The 22,255-nt window shown below is 41.5% G+C and overlaps 1 protein-coding gene across 2 annotated transcripts in view; it reads right to left on the reverse strand.

The window, feature by feature from the left end:
- rgs6 (regulator of G protein signaling 6) overlaps nucleotides 1–22,255 on the reverse strand; it is a 152,774-nt gene that overhangs the window by 42,091 nt on the left and 88,428 nt on the right. For both annotated transcript variants that reach the window (XM_049589545.1, XM_049589546.1), the window contains exon 3: nucleotides 1,458–1,554. In XM_049589545.1, coding sequence (XP_049445502.1) covers nucleotides 1,458–1,554 — 97 coding nt within the window. The remainder of the gene's footprint in view (nucleotides 1–1,457; nucleotides 1,555–22,255) is intronic.

The following is a 22,255-nucleotide window of genomic DNA, read 5'->3' on the forward strand; positions in this document are numbered from 1 at the left end:
CTTAGCGAAGTGATTCTGACACAATAATGTCATTATATCAGATGCATTATGCTTGAGTGAGTTTTCTTTCATCCCCTCTGTTTTTAGCCACATTTTGGGGCTATATGTAAATATATAAATTGAGTCTCAAGGGAATAAGACAAGATGAATTAAATTAAATTAAAAGCAAGAAGGTGCGTAATTAACTGTACTCAAAATGATGTGAAATAAAGGACAATTTGCTGGCTTTAAACTAAAAGAATTATATCTGCTAGTTAAATTGAATAATTAAAAACAAAAGTGAATGAATGAAGAAATAATAAACTTTCTGACTACTTCATCTCAAGTACTCGTCTTGAAACAGATATAACAACCAAAAAAAGTCTCTTTATGATAAGCAAAGATACTAAAAAGCTTTCTTATTTTGCGGTGGAGATAGGGAATGATCTCATCAGTGCTTCCCCTCTGCTTTCTCTGAGTCCTGAGGGAGGCGGTGTTTAATTCTTCATCATTCATTAGTTTCCGAACCCCTTGGCACTCAGCTGCAAACATCTCAGCTGCTGCTGTAGTAATTGTGTTTATTGATATGCTCTGCTTATGGCATATTGGAGTAATGTATTTTCCATAAGTGCGAGGACTGAGAGAGAAGAAAAGAAGAATGTTAATAGCCTTTCTTTGTTTTCATCATTTGTTTGGGGGTGTGTCACACCTCCCACCGCGGCTCCAGATTTATTTAGATTATCAATCGATGCAACAACAGCCGGCAGCCAAGGTGGCTGACTTTAATCCCCACCTGACAGGTACAACTGGCTAATAATGTGTTTATTTTTCTATTGGAAATGTTTGTGTGCATGTTTCCCCGGTGACTCACATCAGCACAGTTCCACACTTTGACACCTACAGTCGCAGCTCTACTGAAGCAGTCAGAGGTTGATTGCCTTGCTTAAGGGCACCTTGACAGTAGGAGGACAGCATTACTCATTCCGTTTCCACTCTCACACTTTCTTTTCCAAACATTTAATCATATGTTGTCCTCCCACTTTCCCTCCAGCTACTCGGCTACACTCCGGCAAGCCACTGCTGAAGGAACTGAGCAGCAGCCTCAACAGGAGCAGAATGAAATGCAGCCACAACACATATTAATATGGATCCTGATATGTAAGGGTGTGACTCAGCTGCTGGAGCTCTAGCTTGTGGATGTTCCAACACTACCACCATCACTATTCACGGCCATCACCATTAGGCTTGTTGCAAAACCCACAACTGAATGCAGGTAATTGACATCAGTTCTGGTGTTGCTGCTAGGAAATCAGTTTGCATTTTACATGCCCGTATTTTCCGAATAATTTCCTCAAAGTTTCCTGGACAAACCAAACCTTAACCACATAGGTGGACATACAAAGATAAACATATGCATCATTCTAGTAACATAATCTTCCACATAGTCTTTGACATCTCTTCCTCCCTCTGCTTCTTACCTGTAACAACACTGGGGATTTTGGTCATGAAACTTTTGACAGTTCTGATGGGCACACCCTCCGTCTCATCCTGAATGTTAGTGACAATCTCTTCAATCTGCAGAGGAAGGGAAGCAGGCAAAGAGGACAGAAAGACAGACAGAGACAGACAGGGAAAGGGAGATATGGTTAAAACAGGGTGGTTAAGATTGAAACTTTAATACCATCCATTTGAGGCTAGTCATACTTCAAGGACTCATTAAATATGCTATATTCAGCATATCAATAAACCATCACCGCATTAGTTTTAATCTGCCAGTTTCTACTCTGCATTTTAGATGTGCGATGTGTCTCATTTCCTGGATCTGCCTCTGTCAAGGTCTGCATTTGAATATTAAATTTTTTGCTTGAAATGGTGCATATTTGTAGCCTGCATTTTTCCTAATTTCTAAAGAACTTTTTAGAACTGTTTTTAAGCAAGACATCAGCAGCTGTAGCGATGGCAACTGTGCACCAGAAGCATGTGTTTTAAGCCAAAACATGATCTTTTCCTATTCATGACCAAGTGTTTTTTGTGCCTTAACATTAACCACAGTGTTGTTGAATTGTAAAAAAAAACAAACAAAAAAAACAATCAAGTTTCAACATATGCGTTACATATGTGACATATCCATGGTTTGCAGGGACATATAATGCCAACATGTATTCTGGCAAATGGGTTGGAAATTAGCAACTCAGTTGCCAGAAGAAAATGTTGGCATTGTACGTTAAGTTGTTCTTCACCTGGGCGAGATGCCTGGCAAGCTGGAGACCACTGTTCAAGAACAACAAATAACAAAACTGGCCTCAAAATCTGAAATTACTGCTGTTTTCAGGGGCTTTTTAGGCACCAAATGTGGGCGTTTTGGAGAGACCCACCACTGTTTTTTTTCCAGTGGAGATAACGGCATAAAAAGCAGTTCAGTCAGAAATACTACATTTGGCGGTATTCCATGCGCCTATGTGGAAAGCCTCAAGGCAGAGAGAGCACACCTCTCTGCCCTTCCACATGCAAACAAGAAAAGCCTGAGGCAGAGAGAGCACACCTCCCTGCCCTTCTATGCGCCTACATGGAAAGCCTTAAGGCAGGGAGAGCAGCAGCAAAGACCGCCAGGAACATAACAGAGCAGCATCAATGACAAACAGAAATGACACTGATAAGTCAGACACAGCATGAAAAGGAGGAGCTGGTGTGGAGGTGGGTTGCAGAGGAAGCAGCAACAGTAGGCAGACCAGAGCAGTTTAAATAGGGTGCCCTGAATGAGATTCACCGATTGGTTGCACAGAAAGGAATCATGTGATCTATCAGCTGAGCTTGACGTTGTGTCCTGCCTGAACTCAATATGTGTTTGCACCGAGACATGACAGCTTTTCTAGTCAAGACTGAGCCCCCCAAAAGTTGATTAAGGTGAAACATGATTTTCCTAACATAACCACACATTAACTTCAGCACTATTGAAATGTAAAGTTTCAATGTATCCATTGTGGTTTGGAGAAAAGTGTCATGTCAACATTTTTTCTTGCCATTGGTTTGAAATTAAACACAGCTAGTGTTGGGGGTTAAAAAACAGGAAGTCTTTCATTTAAGCACAAACAGACACAAAGCTCTGAGAGTTTCTGGTGTACCAGGGCATTTGATTGATTTAACCATGGAATCCTGATGTTACATTACAATTATCAGTGAGATCATGCTGCTGTGGTTGGTGAAACTTGGAAACAAAACAAATTAAATCAAATTTGAGTCCACTTTTTCTGCCTGTCCTCTCAAATCAAACTTCTCATTGGTTTCCCCCAATACTGATCTCTAATGTCCTGACCCAGCATCTTGTTTTAGAGGCACTCATTGAGGAAATAATGATCCCATTTCGTAACACCTTTACATCAGTAACTATACTTAAATCACAACATATTGTTATGCATGGTAACATCTACAAAAGCTGCTACAACAGCATGAAGGCTGAGGAAAATCTCAGTACTGAGTCACATGAAATCATGTGATCTAAGCAGGAGATGGGGTTCAGCAGGTACAGCACGTGCCTTCGGGCTATTATTATAACTGTACAGATGTTAAATGAAACACGTTGCCCACTTTACACTGTAGTAGTCAGATCTGTTGTGCTCATTGCAGTATTGACACCCCTCTCTCTGCACAGATGCTTTTTTGTTGGCGTCAGAGAGTGGGAAGTGAGAAGTTTGGTCGCTTTGGAGACAGCTAACGCAAAACAACCACACAACTCAGCAGCTATATATAAACTCTAAATCAAATCCTGAGGCGAATGAGAGAGAGAGAAAGAGAGAGGTGGCTACATGTGTTTATTTACACCTGGACCATTAAAGCAATCACAGTGAAGAAGAGCATAAACAAAGACACAGTACAAAAGGCGTGTGCACACTCACAGTCAGGCATGGACAGAGTTCTAGCTCTGAGGACAAAACACTTCAACTTCCTGTGTTTCTAGTACATACAGTGTGCTGTACTGAACACACACATTCACATGCATGTTGTGAACATTTTTCTGACCCTTTTCGCTTTATCTTTAAAATGTGCGCAGCAGCTTTCAGTGAGCAATTCTCACAGGCACCCACGCTGGGTCAAAGCTTACATGACTACTTCCACAACAGACTCATACAGACTCTATTTAATGTACAATGCTTTAAATAGACAGAACATATGACACATCCTGAACTGTACAGATCTTCCGAGAGCTCTGTGATCATACATTGTGACAATTACGCTCAAAACCATTTTGCTTTGCTTGTGTAATTTTCCCTTGTATGACTAGCCTGTATTATCATCATATGTCCTGGAATACAGAAAAGCATATTGTTCGATCTCCTCCGTCTTTAGAAGCTCGATAATTTGACTGAGAACATGTGATTATTTACAAGTCACCTCAGGGAGGAAATGCACGGTGACGGAGTTTAGAGACGGCAGTAACTGTGCTGCAGGAGAGAAATTCAGCTGCTTCAGAAGAACAAAAGGACAAAGGAGCAAAGCATCATATATTGGTCTGAGTATTTATTTTGTGCAGCACAGCTGGTTCAATATGCTGTTTTTTTTCTGCACACCAGCTCCCACAGCATGACCATCAGTAGTTTCTTGAAAATATCACGATTGGTTGTTTGGTTGGGTTTATTGTTAGCCGTCTAATATATTTAGAAAATACAACACACTGTTGTCCTTGGTATTTTACAGTCCATCAACACTTACAACAATGGACACAAGCATCGACCAAAGAAGGGGATTAAGTACTAAGCAAACAAGCTCCAGGGTTGTGCTTGTTGCATCTCCATCTCCTATCGACCTTGAGATGTTATGCAGCTCAACATTAACATCTTGTGTTTTTACCACTAGTTCAACACTGTGAAATATATACAAACAACATTCAAAAAAGAGAGAGAGCCCTTAATCAGCACAGTATAACTCCAAGTCAGTTAAACTTCAGGGATATTAAAGAGATAGTGCACCCAAAAATGAAAATTCAGCCATTATCTACTCACCCATATGCCGAGAGAGGCTCAGGTGAAGCTTGCGGAGATCCCAGGGGAGAGAGGGTAGCAACACAACTCCACCTAATGCAGGCTGACGGCGCCCCAGATTCAAACATCCAAAAACACATAATTGAAACCACAAAATATCTCCAAGGGCGGCACGGTGGTGTGGTGGTTAGCACTGTCGCCTCGAAGCAAGAGGGTTGCCGGTTCGATCTCAGGTGAGGGAGCCCTTCTGTGCGGAGTTTGCATGTTCTCCCCGTGTTAGCGTGGGTTCACTCCGGGCACTCCGGCTTCCTCCCACAGCCCAAAGGCATGTAGATTGGGGACTAGGTTAATTGATAACTCTAAATTGTCTGTAGGCGTGAATGGTTGTTTGTCTCTATTTGTCAGCCCTGCGATAGTCTGGCGACCTGTCCAGGGTGTACCCTGCCTCTTGCCCAATGACAACTGGGATAGGCTCCAGCCCCCCCGCGACCCTCAAGAGGATGAAGCGTTTAGAAGACGAATGAATGAATCTCCATACTGCTCGTCCGTAGTGAAAAGTTGTCTGGAAAACGCCATTGGAACTCTGTTTTTAGCCTCACTGTAGCCTGTAGCTCTAACTGCCTCTCTGTACACTGCGCTCACGTGTGCGCGCTTGCCCCACAACTTTTTATGTCAGGGCTTCAGGACATTTGGATCACTACGGACGAGCAGTATGGAGATATTTTGTGGTTTCGATTATGTGTTTTTGGACGTTTCAATCTGGGGCGCTGTCAGCCTGCATTAGGTGGAGTTGTGTTGCTACCCCTTCTCCCCTTGGATCTCCGCAAGCGATATGAGGACTCTAAAACTTCACCTGAGCCTCCATCGGCATATGGGTGAGTAGATAATGGCTGAATTTTCATTTTTTGGGTGCACTATCCCTTTAATCTGTCCATTTAGGAAGCACAAGTGATTCTGAACCAGTTTCACCTGCTTTGTAGCAAATGAAAATGACAACAGATGCAATGGAGAGGCAAAAGCAAGACAAAAAGGGAATGGTTTTACGTGTGGTGGCCACAGACAGTCGCTCTCACCTTGTCTCTGTTTTCTTTGGTCATGTAGCACCAATTTCGAAAGTATTTGCGTCTTTTTACTGCAGAGACAGCCTAGTTTTATGAAAAGACCATCTTTCAAGCAGTGAGACACTTCTTTAAACATGAATTTTGAGCCAGCACACAATAAGCTTAGCACAAAGACTGGAAACAGGGGGAAACAGCCTGCCTCTTTTTAAAAACATTGCCTACCAGCACCACTATATAAAAGAAACAACTGGTGGTTTTACAACTATTTTTGGCAGGGCCAAGGACTTCCTGGAGTCTCTGCAGTAACAACAAGACTTCATAACAACTCACTGTGCCAGGCCAAGAAATAATTAGAGCATGTACCTCCTCATTAACTCGACACCTATACATTTCTGTTTGTGTTCAGTTTTGGACAGCCTGGTTGTTTCCCTCCTCTGCTTTTTACTTAAAGATCCAGTGTCATGAGTGTCTTCTTGCAAAAAAGTGAATAACTGTAGTTACATGTTTAAGTCTGGGGTAATGGTGTAAACAGAGTCAACACTTTAGCCCAAGTGCTCTTGTTGCCAGTTAAGTGCACTGCTAAGGGACACAATTAGAGCAAATACTAAAGAAAAGTTAAGCTCAAAGAGCACATCTTATTCACCTCCCAAGACAAGATGTTCCCAGCCAAGATTCAAACTGACAAGGCTTGAGCTTTTACCTCTCTGGCCATCAGACTGCTGTCACACTGCTCCTCTCTCTTGTTGAGAGAAACAGATCCTGGCCGTCTGCCACAAGCCAGGGCACAGGCAGCTTTGGGCTACACATCAGAATCAATATAATAATACCATTCTAACAAGACCTTGATGGTCCATAGCAACAGCTGCTCTAATGACTTTAATGGCTTCCGCTGTCATGAACAATTCACTCCTGCCCCACCAATCAAAATGGGCATTCACAACAGGTTTATTACAGCTTACAACTGCTGTCGAGCCCAGATTTTCAGAAAGAGACACCAAAATTGGCGCTTGTATGGCTGATCACAAAATGCTGCTATTTTATAATCTAGTAGAAAGTAGGATAATTGAAGCTGGGATTGACAGAAATCTGGAAAAGGATAAAAGGCAGAATTTGGAAAAAGACCCAGCAGCTCGCTGTCCTAAGTCCCTCCCACCAGATGACTATAAGTATATTTACGTGCTTCATACAATAACCCAGGGTTTCTGATACATTGATCAATTTATTGTACAGTTGTGCAAAGATCATTCACCCCAACCCTCTGTTTATCAGACCCAAAAGAAGACAAGAACTAGCTAGCCATCCCACCGTCCCTCCACCTCGCCCCCTACCACTGTGGAGTGCTTTTCCACGAGGAGAGCAAGCAGCAGCTCAGGAGACTGACCTTTATTCTGCAGCTGTTGGCCACATAAACCCTACAGCCCCAGCTGTCACAGTGGGTTGGTGGCCAGCGGAAGGGCTGGGTGTCACCTGTGTAACAGCAGCAACAGAAAGTTTGGTAATCTGGCAGGGAGTCGGACTGTCTGGTCTCCTTGCACTGGGGTTTGCGCTGGCTGGATTCAAGTTGCTGTGGCCACCTCCATGGCTGCCGCCCACTCTCCTCTCAGCAAGGTCTGTAGCGACGGGGAGTGAGGCGGAGAACACACTGTGATTTGAGGCTGCTGCTAACTTACATAAACGTGTACTTGAAGCTGTAGCTATGAGCCTTTGGCTCCGGTTAGCAAAAGGCTAAACTATTAGCAACATCTCTCTAGTCTCTAGTCACAGCCTAGATTTTCTAAAACCTAAAAAAGACCCAAGAGGAGGTGTAGAAGTTTAGATTTCTTTCAGACCACTTGTATTACAATAAACTCAAAGTTTTTGTCCAATGAAGCCAAAATTAAACTGCCTACCCTGGATTTAAAAATGCATCCCTTCCTGTGTATCAGAGGATGTTTCCCTTTACACAGATACAACAAGTTGAGTAGTTGCATTAGATTAGTCACACTTGTGAGTACAAACAGACAGATTTATGTAAGCATATATTGGATTATTACTCATACCAGTTAGCATCATCGGTGATAGCCACTATGGTTTAACAAATACAAGAGACTCATACTTAAAGACCAAAATATCTGAGGCAAAAATACATCACATCCCTGGGGAGTGGATCACCACAGTAACAGTCACTTAGCAGGAACTGAGACACAATCAAAAGCAACTAAAGGAGCATCACTTCAAAGCCTCACAAGGTATCTGACTGTATGTGTTCCCCTGTTTTGGGTTGTATGAGCCTGTTTGAGTGTTTGTGTTTGTGTTTCTGTGTCGCTCTGAGCGCAGCCCAGTGGGAGCAGATTTCATCAGACTTATTGCGAGCCACTCTATTTAACGCCCTGTGGGGCTGTGGGCCGCCTGATTACAGTGTTACCACCATGTGTGTAGCATGGAGCAGCTAGTGGGCTGGCAACCAGCTCAACAGACAGCTGGGTTACAGTGTGATGAGGACTATGCTGCTGTTGATTGTGGTTTAATGAACCCGCTGGGCAACAGGACAGCCTCACCAGCGGTGCTGATGCCGTTGTCTCTGTCTCTCAGCAATCTGTTTATTGTTTGAGTGGGTATCATCTTAACTGGACTCCTATGCAAGACTGAAAGAAGCATCTGATGGAGAGTGAAGCGTCTGACAGGTGGTAAATTTTGGTTAGAATGAAAACCCAGTTGAGGGTTATTGTAAACGTCTAACAACATTAGAATTAAATGTTGTGTAAGCGTTAACATAATGATGTTGTGCAGACACTGGGTTTAGGTTTCCATACCTCATGACTAAGAATGCTTTCATACCCGCCCTGTTTGGTTCGGTTCAATCGTTTGTTTGCCAACCTTGGTGCAGTGCGTTTGGGCAGGTGTGAACCCAGCAATCGCACTCGGGTGCGCACCAAAACAACCAGACCGAGACCTTCTTGAAGAAGTGGTCTCTGTCCGGTTACAAACGAACTCTGGTGCGGTTCGTTTATTGTGAGAACGTGTTCCGACCTGGATCTGAACCAGCTGCAGTCACATGACACATTGTTTGGGTTAAACATGAGCATGTTACAGTCCTGGAGGATTATTAATGTGCACCTCCTCCTGTACTGCCTTAATATGCACATTCAGCACATCCAATGCATCAAAACATTGTTTTCTAGTTGGAGCCGCGCCTCGTTTTCAAACTGTATGGTTTGACTAAAATGAACAATGACAGCAATATAGTCCACGATGAGCAGCGCTAAAATCAACCTGCGTAGTTGTCCCTCCATTGTGACATTAGAAAGTGTCACATTTATCTTGCAAGTGTACTCTTCTTCAACGTTTTGTTTACTTCCTGGATTTTTCTGACCAATCAAGAGCAGTTTTCTCGTGCAAGGCATTTTATCTGGTCCGCTTGTAAATGCTGCCGTGAGAACATGAACCAACTCTAGGTAATTATGCAACTTTGTGACAAAATGAGTCCCTGATTCGTGCTGTCACAGCAGACAAATCAAAGAACGGCATGTTACACAAGAGGTTATTAGAATGAAAGTGGGCTAACGTTCATGTGGACCCATGGTAAGAGGCCACAATAACTGTCAGCTGGACCCACAACCTGGCATGCATACCACAAACACAGAGGAGGCCAACAAATGTACACTTCATTTCAAATAAAAAAACAACCCCCTTTTGAATTTCTGACCCTTAAACGGCTGCAATTACCTTCTTTACCCAAAGAGGCATCTGGGAGAGAGGCCGACGAGGCCATCACTGTGGCTATAATGAAGCAGCTATACATCCTGCTGAGAGAGAAAATGTCAGCCATGGCCCTGAGGATGTCTGCGCAGAGATACCTGGCTAACATACTTTGAGAGAGAGAGAGAGAGAGAGAGAGAGAGAGAGAGAGAGAAAAGGAAATGATGTCCTCTGAACCATGCAGCTCCAAGCCTTCCACACAGTGACAGTTTAACATGCTGCCAGAGTGATAACAGGATGGCTGACGGCCAGCTGGAGAACAACACTCAAATGACGGGCATTCAAGTTGGCGATGCAAGGGCTGAACATTGTAGCTGAATATACAAGCACAACTTTGAGTGTGAGACAGTTTACACATCTTAGAGAGCACAGCTTTCAGAACATTATTATTACTGTTCTGTCAATGATAATTGCATCATGATGCATTGAGGCTTCAGGTGATTCTTAAGTATCAAAATGTATCATGAACCAAACAACATTAATACTGTAAGTGCAGTCTATTTTTTACCAGCTGTATGGTTCAAAATTGAGTGTATAATTCTTGCACATGAGCAGAGTAGAACTGATTAGTTTAGATTTCTGGGGAAGTATGTGATCAGACTACTCACACGAGACCATTCGTTGATTTAGCTCCTTCCAGAGCTGCTTCAGCACATCTGCATATTACCTCCACAAGATCCTTTACAATCAAGTGCTGAGACACCACACTGATTGCAACATGTTCCTCTGTGCTTTAAGTGGCACTTCCGCGCTGACAAGGAACACTCGGACAGAAAGTCAAGTGACAACAAAAGGAAAAGGAGATGTTAGAGGAAGAGTGAGAGAACACGCTGATGGCCACATATAGATTCAGACGTGTTTGAAATGTCACACACAAATTAAAAAGTACAGGCTTATAATATTTAGTGTTTCATCAGACCACAGAATATGTGTGAGTGGGCTGGGTTGTATTTGTAATGAACTGTAATCAACGTTAAGCCAGGCTGCACTCTGACTTTACCAGGAGTGCTGCAGGTACACACGACACTGCTGCTGAGGCTTTGGGAAAATGCCGGAATGTAAGCTTAGGCAGATGTGTTACACTTGATACAATTTACAGTTTTTTAAATACATATTATCTCTAAATTGTTTTCTGATATAGTTGAACAGATCTCCTGTGATCCAGATTCAAGTCCATTGACTGTGGCACACTTTCATTACACTGAATCCCTGCCAGCTCTAGAGGGGTTTTACTGTGATATATAACCTCAGACCTTCTAGGTAGGCAACATGAAATTTTACTTATCAATCAATGATGTGTTATGAGCGACAATAAGGGCTAAGGCACTAAAGGCACCCTTTAGCGGTGTTATGAGACTCATGGGGCAGCTGAAATTTCTGACATGCTAAGCAACTGCTGTAGTACACACCGAAAGTCTGAAAGGGGTGGGTGAGAGTGGAGGTGGATGGATTTTCACCTGAGAGACCAAAAGTCAATCTAGTTATTTTAACAATATAGTATGCTAGTATGTGTAGCATACTGCACCAGTGACACCAGTTACATTATGTAAGTAACAAACTTCTTACTATAGGCCAAACTTTTTTTTAAGTTTATTTTTGAAAAGAGACTGTATGAATTTAATAAGGAGAAACTGCACATTTCCTGTGAAAGCAAAGGTTTATTTTGAAAAGACAAGACGCAAGTAAGGAGTAGTAATTGACATGCTGTCCCTGAGCATCAAAAACTGATGCTAGAGGGGTAAAAGAGCATCATAGTTTGATGTGTAGGGCCACTGATCAAGCATTGGTATTTGAAGAGTTTGCAGTGAGTATGTGTTGGCCATAGAGATTTCTGCTCTCCCTAAAATATAATGACACTAGATGGCACTTGGCTTGTGGTGCTCAAAGCGCCAAAGAATATATTTGAACAATTCAACAGCTTCTTTCCAGAAACCATGACCTGGTAAATCAGTTTGGTCCACAGACCTTGTTGTGAGCAAATTAATGATGTTTTTTTGTTTGTTTGTTTGTTTGTTTGTTTGTTCTGGTTTTTTTTTGGTGCTTTGAGCACCAAAAGCCAAGTGCCATAAATAGCCTACATGTTTGATAAATAGCACTACATGTTTGAGGAAAAATATGTATATTTGATTTGAGGGTGAACTATCCCTTTAATGTTCATCAAGCTCATTGGATGCCCTCGAAATACTGTAAGTGGTTAAAAGTAAGCCAAAGATGAAATCACAGATCCAGTGACAGGAAGCCACGTTTTGGCTCAACTTCTGCACTTAAATAGACTCAAAGAAATTTAATCTGCATTTTAGGTCAATGTCATGCACATATTCTTCATATAGCCTGTTTATCTCAGAGCTGTTTTAAAATCTGACACAATATGTCTGAGGAGACTCATTATCCACACGTCCCAGAAGGCCAGTATGCTGTGTTTTATATCATCACAAAGTTTCCCCACAAACTCTCCCAACATTTGATAGCTCACTAAAAATAAGTTAATTATGATCCCTTGAAATGGAAAGCAGCTCATTTCATGAGTAGAGGCTCCAGTAATGTGGCGATAAGGCAGAAACATTGTTGGCACACGGGGTCGAGTATCATGTTGCTGCAGAGTTATCCAAATATCAAACAGCTCAATTAAGATGTTTGAGAATGCAGTGATGAAAGTGACAATACACAACAGAATCAACATGTTTGTTGTCAAGCAATCTAAGAACTATAGTTACTGTACTTCAAATAGTGAATTGTGCACTTCTTACTTTAAGTATGCTATAATGGTATAAGATGCTGTACTGTATGTGACAGCAGCTTAAAAAAATATATGAATGTCACCTTGGCAACTCTCATCCTGGAATAGTGCAAATTTTGTGTGAAGCTCTCTGGCAAACAAATCTGCCTTGGAAACAGCCTCAGCATATTGAGATTTCATAGCCTGCTGCTAACATGACCTGAAACAGCTCTAACACACACAGGAAAACATGAATCATTGAGTTCAGAATCAGTATCATGAATGTTAAATCTATAAAAACAGCAACAATACTCCCTCTCAAAAAGCTAGTCGTCCAACCAAAGCAAACATATGGCATGAAACCACCAATATCCCAAAAATATTTGGTCAAATGTCTCTCTGGTAGACTTTTTTCAATGATCTGCTGCATGTATACTTTATGACAAACAAAAGTTTTGATATTTGGAAGTCAATTTGAACCATTTGGGTTGTAGTACCATGTCCCAACCACCAGGTGGTTACTCCCTAAAGCATCGTCTCCAGTTCTATTTTACTGTTTTCCTTGTATCTCTTCTTCAGTTTGAGGTATTGTATCATAAATCTTAAATGGCTGAGGGAGGAGGAAAAGCACCAACCCAGGCCACCAGGAATGCCGCACAGCCTTGAGTCCATTTTTTTCCCAGTGGTCACTTGCAGTATTGCAGTGGGAAAAAATCCCCTACTGCCCAAAAACCACCATTGTAACTGTTGACAGGACACCTCGAACTGCAATCAAGGTTAATTATGACTCTTTCAGTTATGAATTTTTGATCCACGGAGGTTTTATATTTGTAAAACTTCCATCGAGTTGAGAAAAGCAATTTAAAAAATCTGTAAAGTCATCACAATGTTAAGTCTATAAGCCGAGCGGGAACTCCTGGGCGAGACTAGCGGGAGAAACACTACTGCGCATATTCAGTGGGTCACATATCCCAGAGGTAAACCTGTAACCCAACTTCATTGGAACTAGTCTCGCCACCAGACAATCAGAGATCTCCGCCTTCTGATAGTCTGGGGACATTCCTTTCTAAAGTGTGTTTAACACACCGTTGAAAACGGCCGGCAACAAAACAACGCCTCTTGCATTTTTTAAAAGGACACGCCCTCCCGGAAATGTGTGCTCCCCCTTTTCTCGTCCGCAAGGAAACAAACACACAGAGAGCTTGAAAATGGATGCCGAGAGATTTAACTTTTTATCAAACGTGTGCTCAGTCCACAAGATTGTGGAAATGAAGCACTTACAGCGACTTGAGCCATTTTGTACCGCTACATGTGTTTCTAGTGGGACTATGTTTGCGAGCACAAGAGTTCAGTGAGCCACCAAAGGACCGCCCTGCGGATTTACTGTTGGTTTCTGCAACGTAGGGAGTTTTTTTAAACTCTGAAATCGTATCCACCCATCTAAACACAAAATCAGAGAGAAAGTCATCAGTCTTTAGTTAAGCAAAGCGTCTAAAGACTGACTTGTGAGTCTACATTGGAACTAACAGGCGTCATCTCGGGGTCTTGTATCTAGATAATATCATATATCTATGCAAGTACCTCAGGAATAGCTGTTAAATCATTCTCTTCTCAGGGAAATAAAAAAAATTGAATTGAATAAGATGTTAGGAATACTTTTATCCAAATCTGAATAATATTTCTCTTGTACATATCTTTCTGTGTCTGAAAACACATCTGTGCCACTGTCCACTGCAGTGGACACCGAGCATCAATGGAGGAGGTCAGGGGCCAAAAAAGTGGAACTGATTACACAGGGGGCCACGAAGAGCCTGGAATAGAGAGTTTGGTGTGTTTGCTTTTTTTTTCTAGATTCCTAAGTAGTCAGTACCATAACTCAATTAAAATTAGCTGAATAAATTGGTTGAATTTTGTCCAGAGAAAATAGCAGAAGCTCTCTGAGGTCCCTGTCACCCCTCACAGGTGCAAAAAATGGTTTGGCCTGCCACTGTACTTAGTTTTGTCTCTAAATGCAGCTACAGCGCACACGGTCATGCCTTTCCCAGGAATGGGAAATTGAGTTTTTAAAAAAAAAAAGACAGAAAGAAAGCAAACTGAATTTGTATGAGGAAAAAATTCAAAAGATGCGTGAGAGAAACATGGATCAAGAGAGAAGGGCCCACAGAGACTGCTCATACACAAGGAACCAAATTTGGTGCTACACCCCTGTAGGAGGTCATAATAATGCACCTTTTAATGGAGGCAACCTTGTAGACAGCGGTGATCTGTAAGGTCATTATACGAAGCAACATGTGGATGAGAACTTCTTTTTACTATATTACTGAGATGTTCCATTCTGCTAATTCTTAAATGTCGTAATCAGCTCCTATGGTCATATTTCACTTCAGCTACACTGCACTGCCTTGAAGCATTGTGTATCTGTAGTTCTGTATGTTTAGAGGCAACAGTGGGGTGAGTGGTGTGTGGAAGGTGGTATGTATACACTTAACTGTGTGCGTGGGCGTATGCATACTGTATGTGTCATCTCTGGAAACGGCTCCTTTTAAGACCAGTCTCTCCTTTCAGTAGGGCACCTTTCCTCCCCTGCAGTGCCTGAATCACACAGCTGCTGCACCGCTGCAGATATCTCATGGCTCTCTGTAGGGCGGATCACAATCAGGCGAGGAGTTTTAGATTAGACTGCCAGGGGTCATTCCGGGGATAACTCTCTTTTTTGCATTTTTATTGTATCCATCTATCCTGTACTCTGGTACATTTCATATTGCTCTGAAGGATGGTAGAATGGCAATTTTATTTATACTCTAAATCCTCTGAGAATAAATCTGTGTCTGGGTTTCTCCCAAATTACATTTTCAGTAACAGGATCATCGTGAACTTTATGAAATGTATTTGGAGGAATCATGAATGTATATTAAAAGAACATTGTCAGTCTGCTATCATTATTATATTTCCAGTGTAATATATTTTAATATGGTAGTGTATTATAATATGATTACCTTCCTATAACAATCCAGCCAATGAATATTTTGTACTGACTACATACTTGACTGATATTGTGTCGTAGAATAAAACATCTTATCAGTACTGCCCCCTAATAGTCGACCCAACGTAAGTCGACCAGAAAGGTCATCAGTCGGCAGGATTTCACAGGTCGCTTAGTCTGCAGAAAAAAAACAACAACGTGAAACTCTATAAGGAGCTGCATCTTGTCAAAATAAATCAAAACCTATATGACTGGACCATGTGGGACTTTAATTTGAAAGGACAGACACAGGAAGTGGCCACGCTCTGCAGTCAGACAGGAGTCAGGTTAATTTCCAGGGCTGGTACCTGTGGTTATTCCACAGGCTAGTTAATAACATGTCGGGCAGGAAATCCAAAGTGTGGGATCATTTTGAGAAGGTGAAGGATGAACCCAAGGTGATATGTAAACTCATCTTCATTGGTCGACTACAAATATGACGTATCATCTGAAACATGTCAGTAGCTACATGCCCATTAGCCACTTAGCACAATCATTACTGCTTTGCCCACAGCGTCATTAACAGGCGGCTCGCTCAGTGTGTGACGTGCACTTGTAGATAAAATATAGGCCTATATTAATGAAGGTTCATTAGTACAGTTTTGTATTTCTCTGTAATGTAGCACAGTGTTAACAATGTTACTGATACTATTCTTTCTCACACCTTCAACTCAAACCATTGTGTTGCCCCGCCCAAAATATATCATTAATAATCAAATTAATATCGTAAAGACGCGGCGACTAGTTGACTAATGGCCCGAAATGACAATTATTGGTAGACTAGGAAAACTCTTAGTCCGGGGCAGCCCTAATAAATACATAACTATAGTTGTGATGTCATCCAATAAACTTTGCGAAAGGAATTAAAAAGACAAAGCCAGATTCCCCCAAAGCCTCTTTGTGTTACATAAAATCACTTTTTCAATTGTAAATCGGTGAACTAGGGTGATCTTGGTGGTGGAACATTTTAGTCCCTGAAGCTCTGGACTACATTCAGAGAGAATAATAAGCATTAACATGAAATATGGTGTTAACTTTGTGAACAACTTTATATTACTCCACTTGCTGTGAGGCACTAAAATATAAAATTATAAAGCAGGCAAACACATAGATTTCTGTGCAGGGCTATCATAATGAAAAGGAGAAGTAGTGGTGACAAAAACAAACAATCCTGCACTCTGTTTATTGATGAGATTTCTGTGGACTTGACCCCTTAAGCATTTCACTCCCTCTTTCACAGGTGTTTAAGGGATTTTTACACCAAAATTCATTATCGTCTTTTCATAAAGATTCCCAGCAACAATTTATCAACAGCTAATAAATACACACAGAAGTTAGAGGTGAGAAATTTCTTGGCCAAACACTGGGGAGTGAGTGTCTGTTGATGTATTCCAGCAGTCCTGCTGTGAAATATGAAAGTGCTCTGATGGGGAATGCACAGAGATGCACTACAGGGAGCAGCACAGGCATTAAAGCCCGCCCTGTGTCTCACATAACACTGCATATTGTTTTTATTTCTCCCTCTCTATGTCATTTGGACCTATTTGCCTTGGGAGATAGCACTCTGCGATAACCACTGTATGACTTCTTTATGATTACTTTAAATGGAAGGCAGCTCATTTTATAAGCATCAGCAGATATTATGCAAGGGTTGAACTTTACGCCGCCTGAGTTGTCCAAGTATAAAAAAAAACTTTAACTCAAGCATCTTTGAGGAGGCGGAAATGAAACTCTCCACAGAGTCAATCTGCTGGTTGTTAGATTTCAACACTACACCTACTGTGAGTTTGTAGTATAAGTTAAGTATTTGCATAGAAATTACCCCGGAAGCTCTTCTGATCCGGAACAGTAAAAACATTGTATGATGATTGGGGTCCAAGCAACACGACAACACAAAAACCCAGCTACATCAGCTCTCACACAAAAGCAGAATTACATGTGGAGGTCAGATAAGACCATCAGCTGCCCTTTAGTTGTGCTGTAACCTTGATTCAGTCCTGTATTTACACTGTGAATCAGTGTAAAGTGGTTCAGCTAAAATGTAAGCGGCCCTGCCGCCTTAAAGGAATATTTCACCAGCAAAATGGAATGACAATCTGTACTGTATATCAATTTTTACCCATGTGTGACTTTAAATAGGTGAAGAAAACTGTTTGTCTCGCATGCCTCAACAATGAACGAAGAATCCAAAAAAGGCAAGCAGTCTACATGGACTGAAGTAAACGGGCCCATGTTTAACAACAGCATAGCAAACAATTTTTACAGTATAATCCAGTTGTATGCTTGGTTCTTCCCAAACACATGCATTTTCGTGAACACACTACAATTCAAAACATGTCTGTCAAACAGTCTGATGCACAGCTGAGTAGCATACCTGGGCACGCTGAGCTCACTGGCATGTTCAGGGTACACTACTCATAGTTAGTAGTAGTGTTAGAAGTGTTTTATATCGTAGCATTTTAGCAAAAATACATGTGTGAGAGTCTGTAAAGGGATGTTTGATGATATAGTTTTGCTCTTGTTAAATGCCGACAATGATTAGGCCTACTTTAATCAATGAAGAATGTTTGCCTTTCTTTGATTCTCTGATTGCTGTGGAGGTATGCAAGAAAAAGTACTCTTCACAAATTCAAACAAACATACGGTTAAGAAGTGATATATATATATATGGCCATTTTGCCAACACATTCTCACTCCAACCTCGACACATATTGATGTGTGGTCATGGACTTTCCACGTCCACATACGATATGACAGGTACCCTGTTTGTTGGTTGTTGACATTCTGGGACACCGTGTCAAGTTCTGCCTGTTACATGGATTGTCTTCTTTCAAAATACACTTCGTTTTCACAAGAACTTTACAGTTTACATGCAGTCTCTTTCAAAATAAAAGCACAACGTCCATACAACATCGCACATTGATGGGGGTTTTTTCCCTCCAAAAACTAACGCACGTGGTTGGGTTTAGAAAAAAAGAACAGGGTTTGGCTTTATAATCTTTCGGGAAGTGAACACCGCTCTCCCGGGTGAAGGTCGGACACATCCTCTACCACTTCCACCCGCCCTAATCAGATTTTCACCGCCGTAACTTTCCTTCTTGTCCCATTGCGTTTCCCCCTGAAGTGGCTGAGTGCTGTTAAACTATAAGGGCAACCGGCTGTGTATCATGCCGATGTTAAAGGAAAGGTTTTTTCGTCAGTGTCTGATGCCACAGTCACTGCCCATGTGCTGGATTTCGACGACTTCTGAATCAGGTTGATTTTAGAGGTGAAGTATTCTTTTTAAGGAGCTCTATACAATATTCAGAGCATAAATAAAGCAGCAAACTACTATCTGCTATGTAGAGATGTCGTGGGGTAATGGCGTCCTGAGCAAAGGATGAAGTCACACTCCCTCTCTGAGTGTTGTAATTCAAACTGCTCTGTGGGCTGTTGAGGTAAGATAAGGTAAGATAAGATACACCTTTATTGATCCCATGGTCCAGCTGTGCGTGCATGTGTGTATATCCCACTAGCTAGTTAATCGTCACCACTCTGCACTGAACATCAATGACCGCTGATATCTAGACGGGCATTGTCACGGAAGCATGGCGCCTGCCCTCCAGTTCTCTCAAAGGTTAGCACCATAAGCTCTGTCAACACTGTTTCTGTTCTAAGCCCTGTTTGCACTGTAAGCTGCTAGCTGCCAGGTCAGCCGCCTCCATGTTGATAGCTTGCAGACAACCTCTGAATAACAGATGTGCTCTGAATATCGGATAGAGCTCATTGAAAGAAGATAGACAACTGAACTTAAGTTGAATAATTAGTTATTATAATATGAAACAAATTGAGTTGAGAAACTATTTTTAATAAACCTTTGATATCAAGTTGAATCAACAACTGCTCAGTCACACTTACAAAGTTATTGTTTGGTCCATACCGTCTATATAGAAAGTTCTTCCAGAAGCAACTCCCCACATCATGGAACAATATACATCGTCCTCGTTCCATGCAAAAAAGGAGCCGAAATAATTGTACCAGTGGCGCTACCATGTTTGACTTCCTTTTCTCACACTGTATTATATTTCCCTGATCTACATATCCTCAGTGAGCGCTTTGCTATGAAAAGGAAATATATCTTTTGCACATGTTCTCAGTAACATGAGGAGGCTAACTATGATATGCCGACCTTCTGCTAAAGTGTGCGATACTAAGAATCTGATAATGAATCTTCTCTGTGATGGAAATTGTTTAATAAAGTCTGGGCACGTACAGTTCACCAACACGCAGTTCCATAAAACTGCTGCAATAAGAGAACTTGGGTAATCCCACATTAAACCTAATATCTCATGCTGGATAAGAACATGTTTCATTACTCAGGATGAGAATCACCACGCCAACCTGGCAAAGGTCAAATTAATTTCATCAGATTTATTAAATGTAGTTCTTAAATGTATGTGTGTGTGTGCGTGGGCATCAGTCACACATTAAGACACAGTACACACACACACACACACGATGAATTGCCATCACCCAGAGTGGGTGTAATGACTGTGGAGACGCTGAAGCCGTCTGCCTGCAGCACACAGGTTTTTGTCTGAAGGTCAGAGACGATGGCTTTGAGACAGTGATGATGAGTCGAACTGGTTTCAGCCCAGTGCGTCTGGCAGCAGGGTGATGTGACTGTTAATGGAAGCGTAATGACGACAGGATGGCTTTGACACAGCTGACTGCTGGTGCATCTCCGCCTGACAGCCGAAGCCTTCCCTGAGCAATTTATGAGGCCGGTCAGGATCCTGGACCATAACATGAAAGTCATCTACTTTGTGCATCTGAAACAAATCATACTGCTTCTTCTACAACCAATACCCAATGAAAAGATAATCTAAAGTCATACCTCAGTGGCGAGTGTACTTAAGTTGTAGGCTACTCATCCACAACCACTGTTCACATTCAACACAAGTGGCTGAATGAAATAGTATCACTGATAAATTAATCATGACTTCTATATGTCTATACCCAGCACTAACAGGGATTTCAACGCTGTATTCCAGTTGACAACAGGGTAATATTTGGTCTGAACGTCTCAGATGCAAGACGTTATTGCGCAAGTACGTTACCGTTTCAGCTTCGACTAGCTCAGATGTATAGATGTCTCATGGCCCACCAGGGCCTGCAGACTGAGGAGAAGGAGCTGACGGAATAAACATGAGTCTTCATGCTACCTACATACAACACATAAAGCGAGTTAATAATGTTACAGCAAAGAAATGTGGAAACAAGAGGATCAAAACATTTACAAAAATTACATTTATCTCAAACTCTTGATGGACCTTCACCCTTTCCTCAGTGAAAATATATCACTTCTTAATACTTGTTGTATTTACAGGTTTCCACCACACCAGATTTATTCCTACAACCAGAGAGACAAACCAGAAGGAAGCTGGATTGATTAAGTATCTTTCTTTTTCATTGTATTTCATTGTAATTGTATTTAAAGAATATTTTCCATGTTATATTGAAATTGTTGCTTAATAAATACAAAAGTATTGTAGCATGTGTCACAGGCTCTTCTCTATCTTTTAAGCTGAAGCTGTAAATGTGTTGGTATGACTAAGTATGTAACTTGTATGCTGCTGTTGTTGTCATCCTAAAGCTAAAACCACTTGTACAGTTTAATATTACAGTTTGAGCATTCTGAGGTTTAAAAGGCGTTTTAAACAGTGATGGTAAAAAGACGTTCAGAAAAGGTTCAAAAGTGAACGTTTTCCACAGATTATTTGAAGATGTTGACTGAACAGTTACATTTAGACCATGTTTCACAGGGATTTCCAATGTTGGCTTTCAACTGACAAATTTGGATGTGATTTCTTAGTTAGGATCCAAAATGACAACAGACTGTTATTTGCACGCTATAGAGGAGGAAAACTCTCACTACTGCAGATCCCGGAGAAATATAGTCTAAATGTGAACATTTAATCAATATCTACAAATAGTCTACGAAAAAACTTTTTTCTTTAAACATCTTTTCAACGGAAAAAAATTGCTATGTAGAAGAAATGTTCCTAACCAGTGTTTCACTACTGCAGTGCCAGTGTCTACAGCCATGCTACCAGCTCTGTGAGGCTGTACAAAGGCACAGTGGTGCTTTGAGCTAAATGCTAGTACCCGCATGCTAACATGCTCACAATGACAATGCTAACATGCTGTTTGGAAGGTAACCATACTTAATTCACCATATGTATTTAGCTTATTAGCGAGTTAACATTTGCCAGTTTGCACTCATCAGAAAGTACAGCTGAGGCTGATGGGAGTGTCATTAGTTCTGCAGGTATTTGATCATAAACCAACCAACTGGACAAATGAAAGTTTTGGCCTGATGAAGCCTGGTGTCAAGTAATATGAGTACTAATAAAATTCTGGAGACAGAGCATGGAAAGGACACTCATTGCCAATGGAAATTTGTCCCTGTTGTCTGAGTCCCAGAAGGACAAACAGCTGCTTCATTCAAAGTGTCATGGTTTATTTTTAGCCACTGCTCAGGAGAGCTTTTGAAGTCCTTTCTTGGTTGTTTCTTTTATGCTGAAAATAATTCTCATCTGGTTATGGGAGGTGGACGCTGTTGTGGAGGGTTGCTGTAAGACTGTAGATTTGGCTAATGCTCTGTTGATTGCCCTCATCTCTTGAAGGACATCGCCAATCACCAGCTGGAGTGTGTGTGAATGGAACAAGTGATGATCTGTGGTTACTTTGTTCAAACCCATTTTTAACAGCTTGTTTCTCT

This window comes from Epinephelus fuscoguttatus, linkage group LG11 (genome assembly GCF_011397635.1).
Source record: "Epinephelus fuscoguttatus linkage group LG11, E.fuscoguttatus.final_Chr_v1".
NCBI classification, from domain to species: Eukaryota; Metazoa; Chordata; class Actinopteri; order Perciformes; family Serranidae; genus Epinephelus; species Epinephelus fuscoguttatus.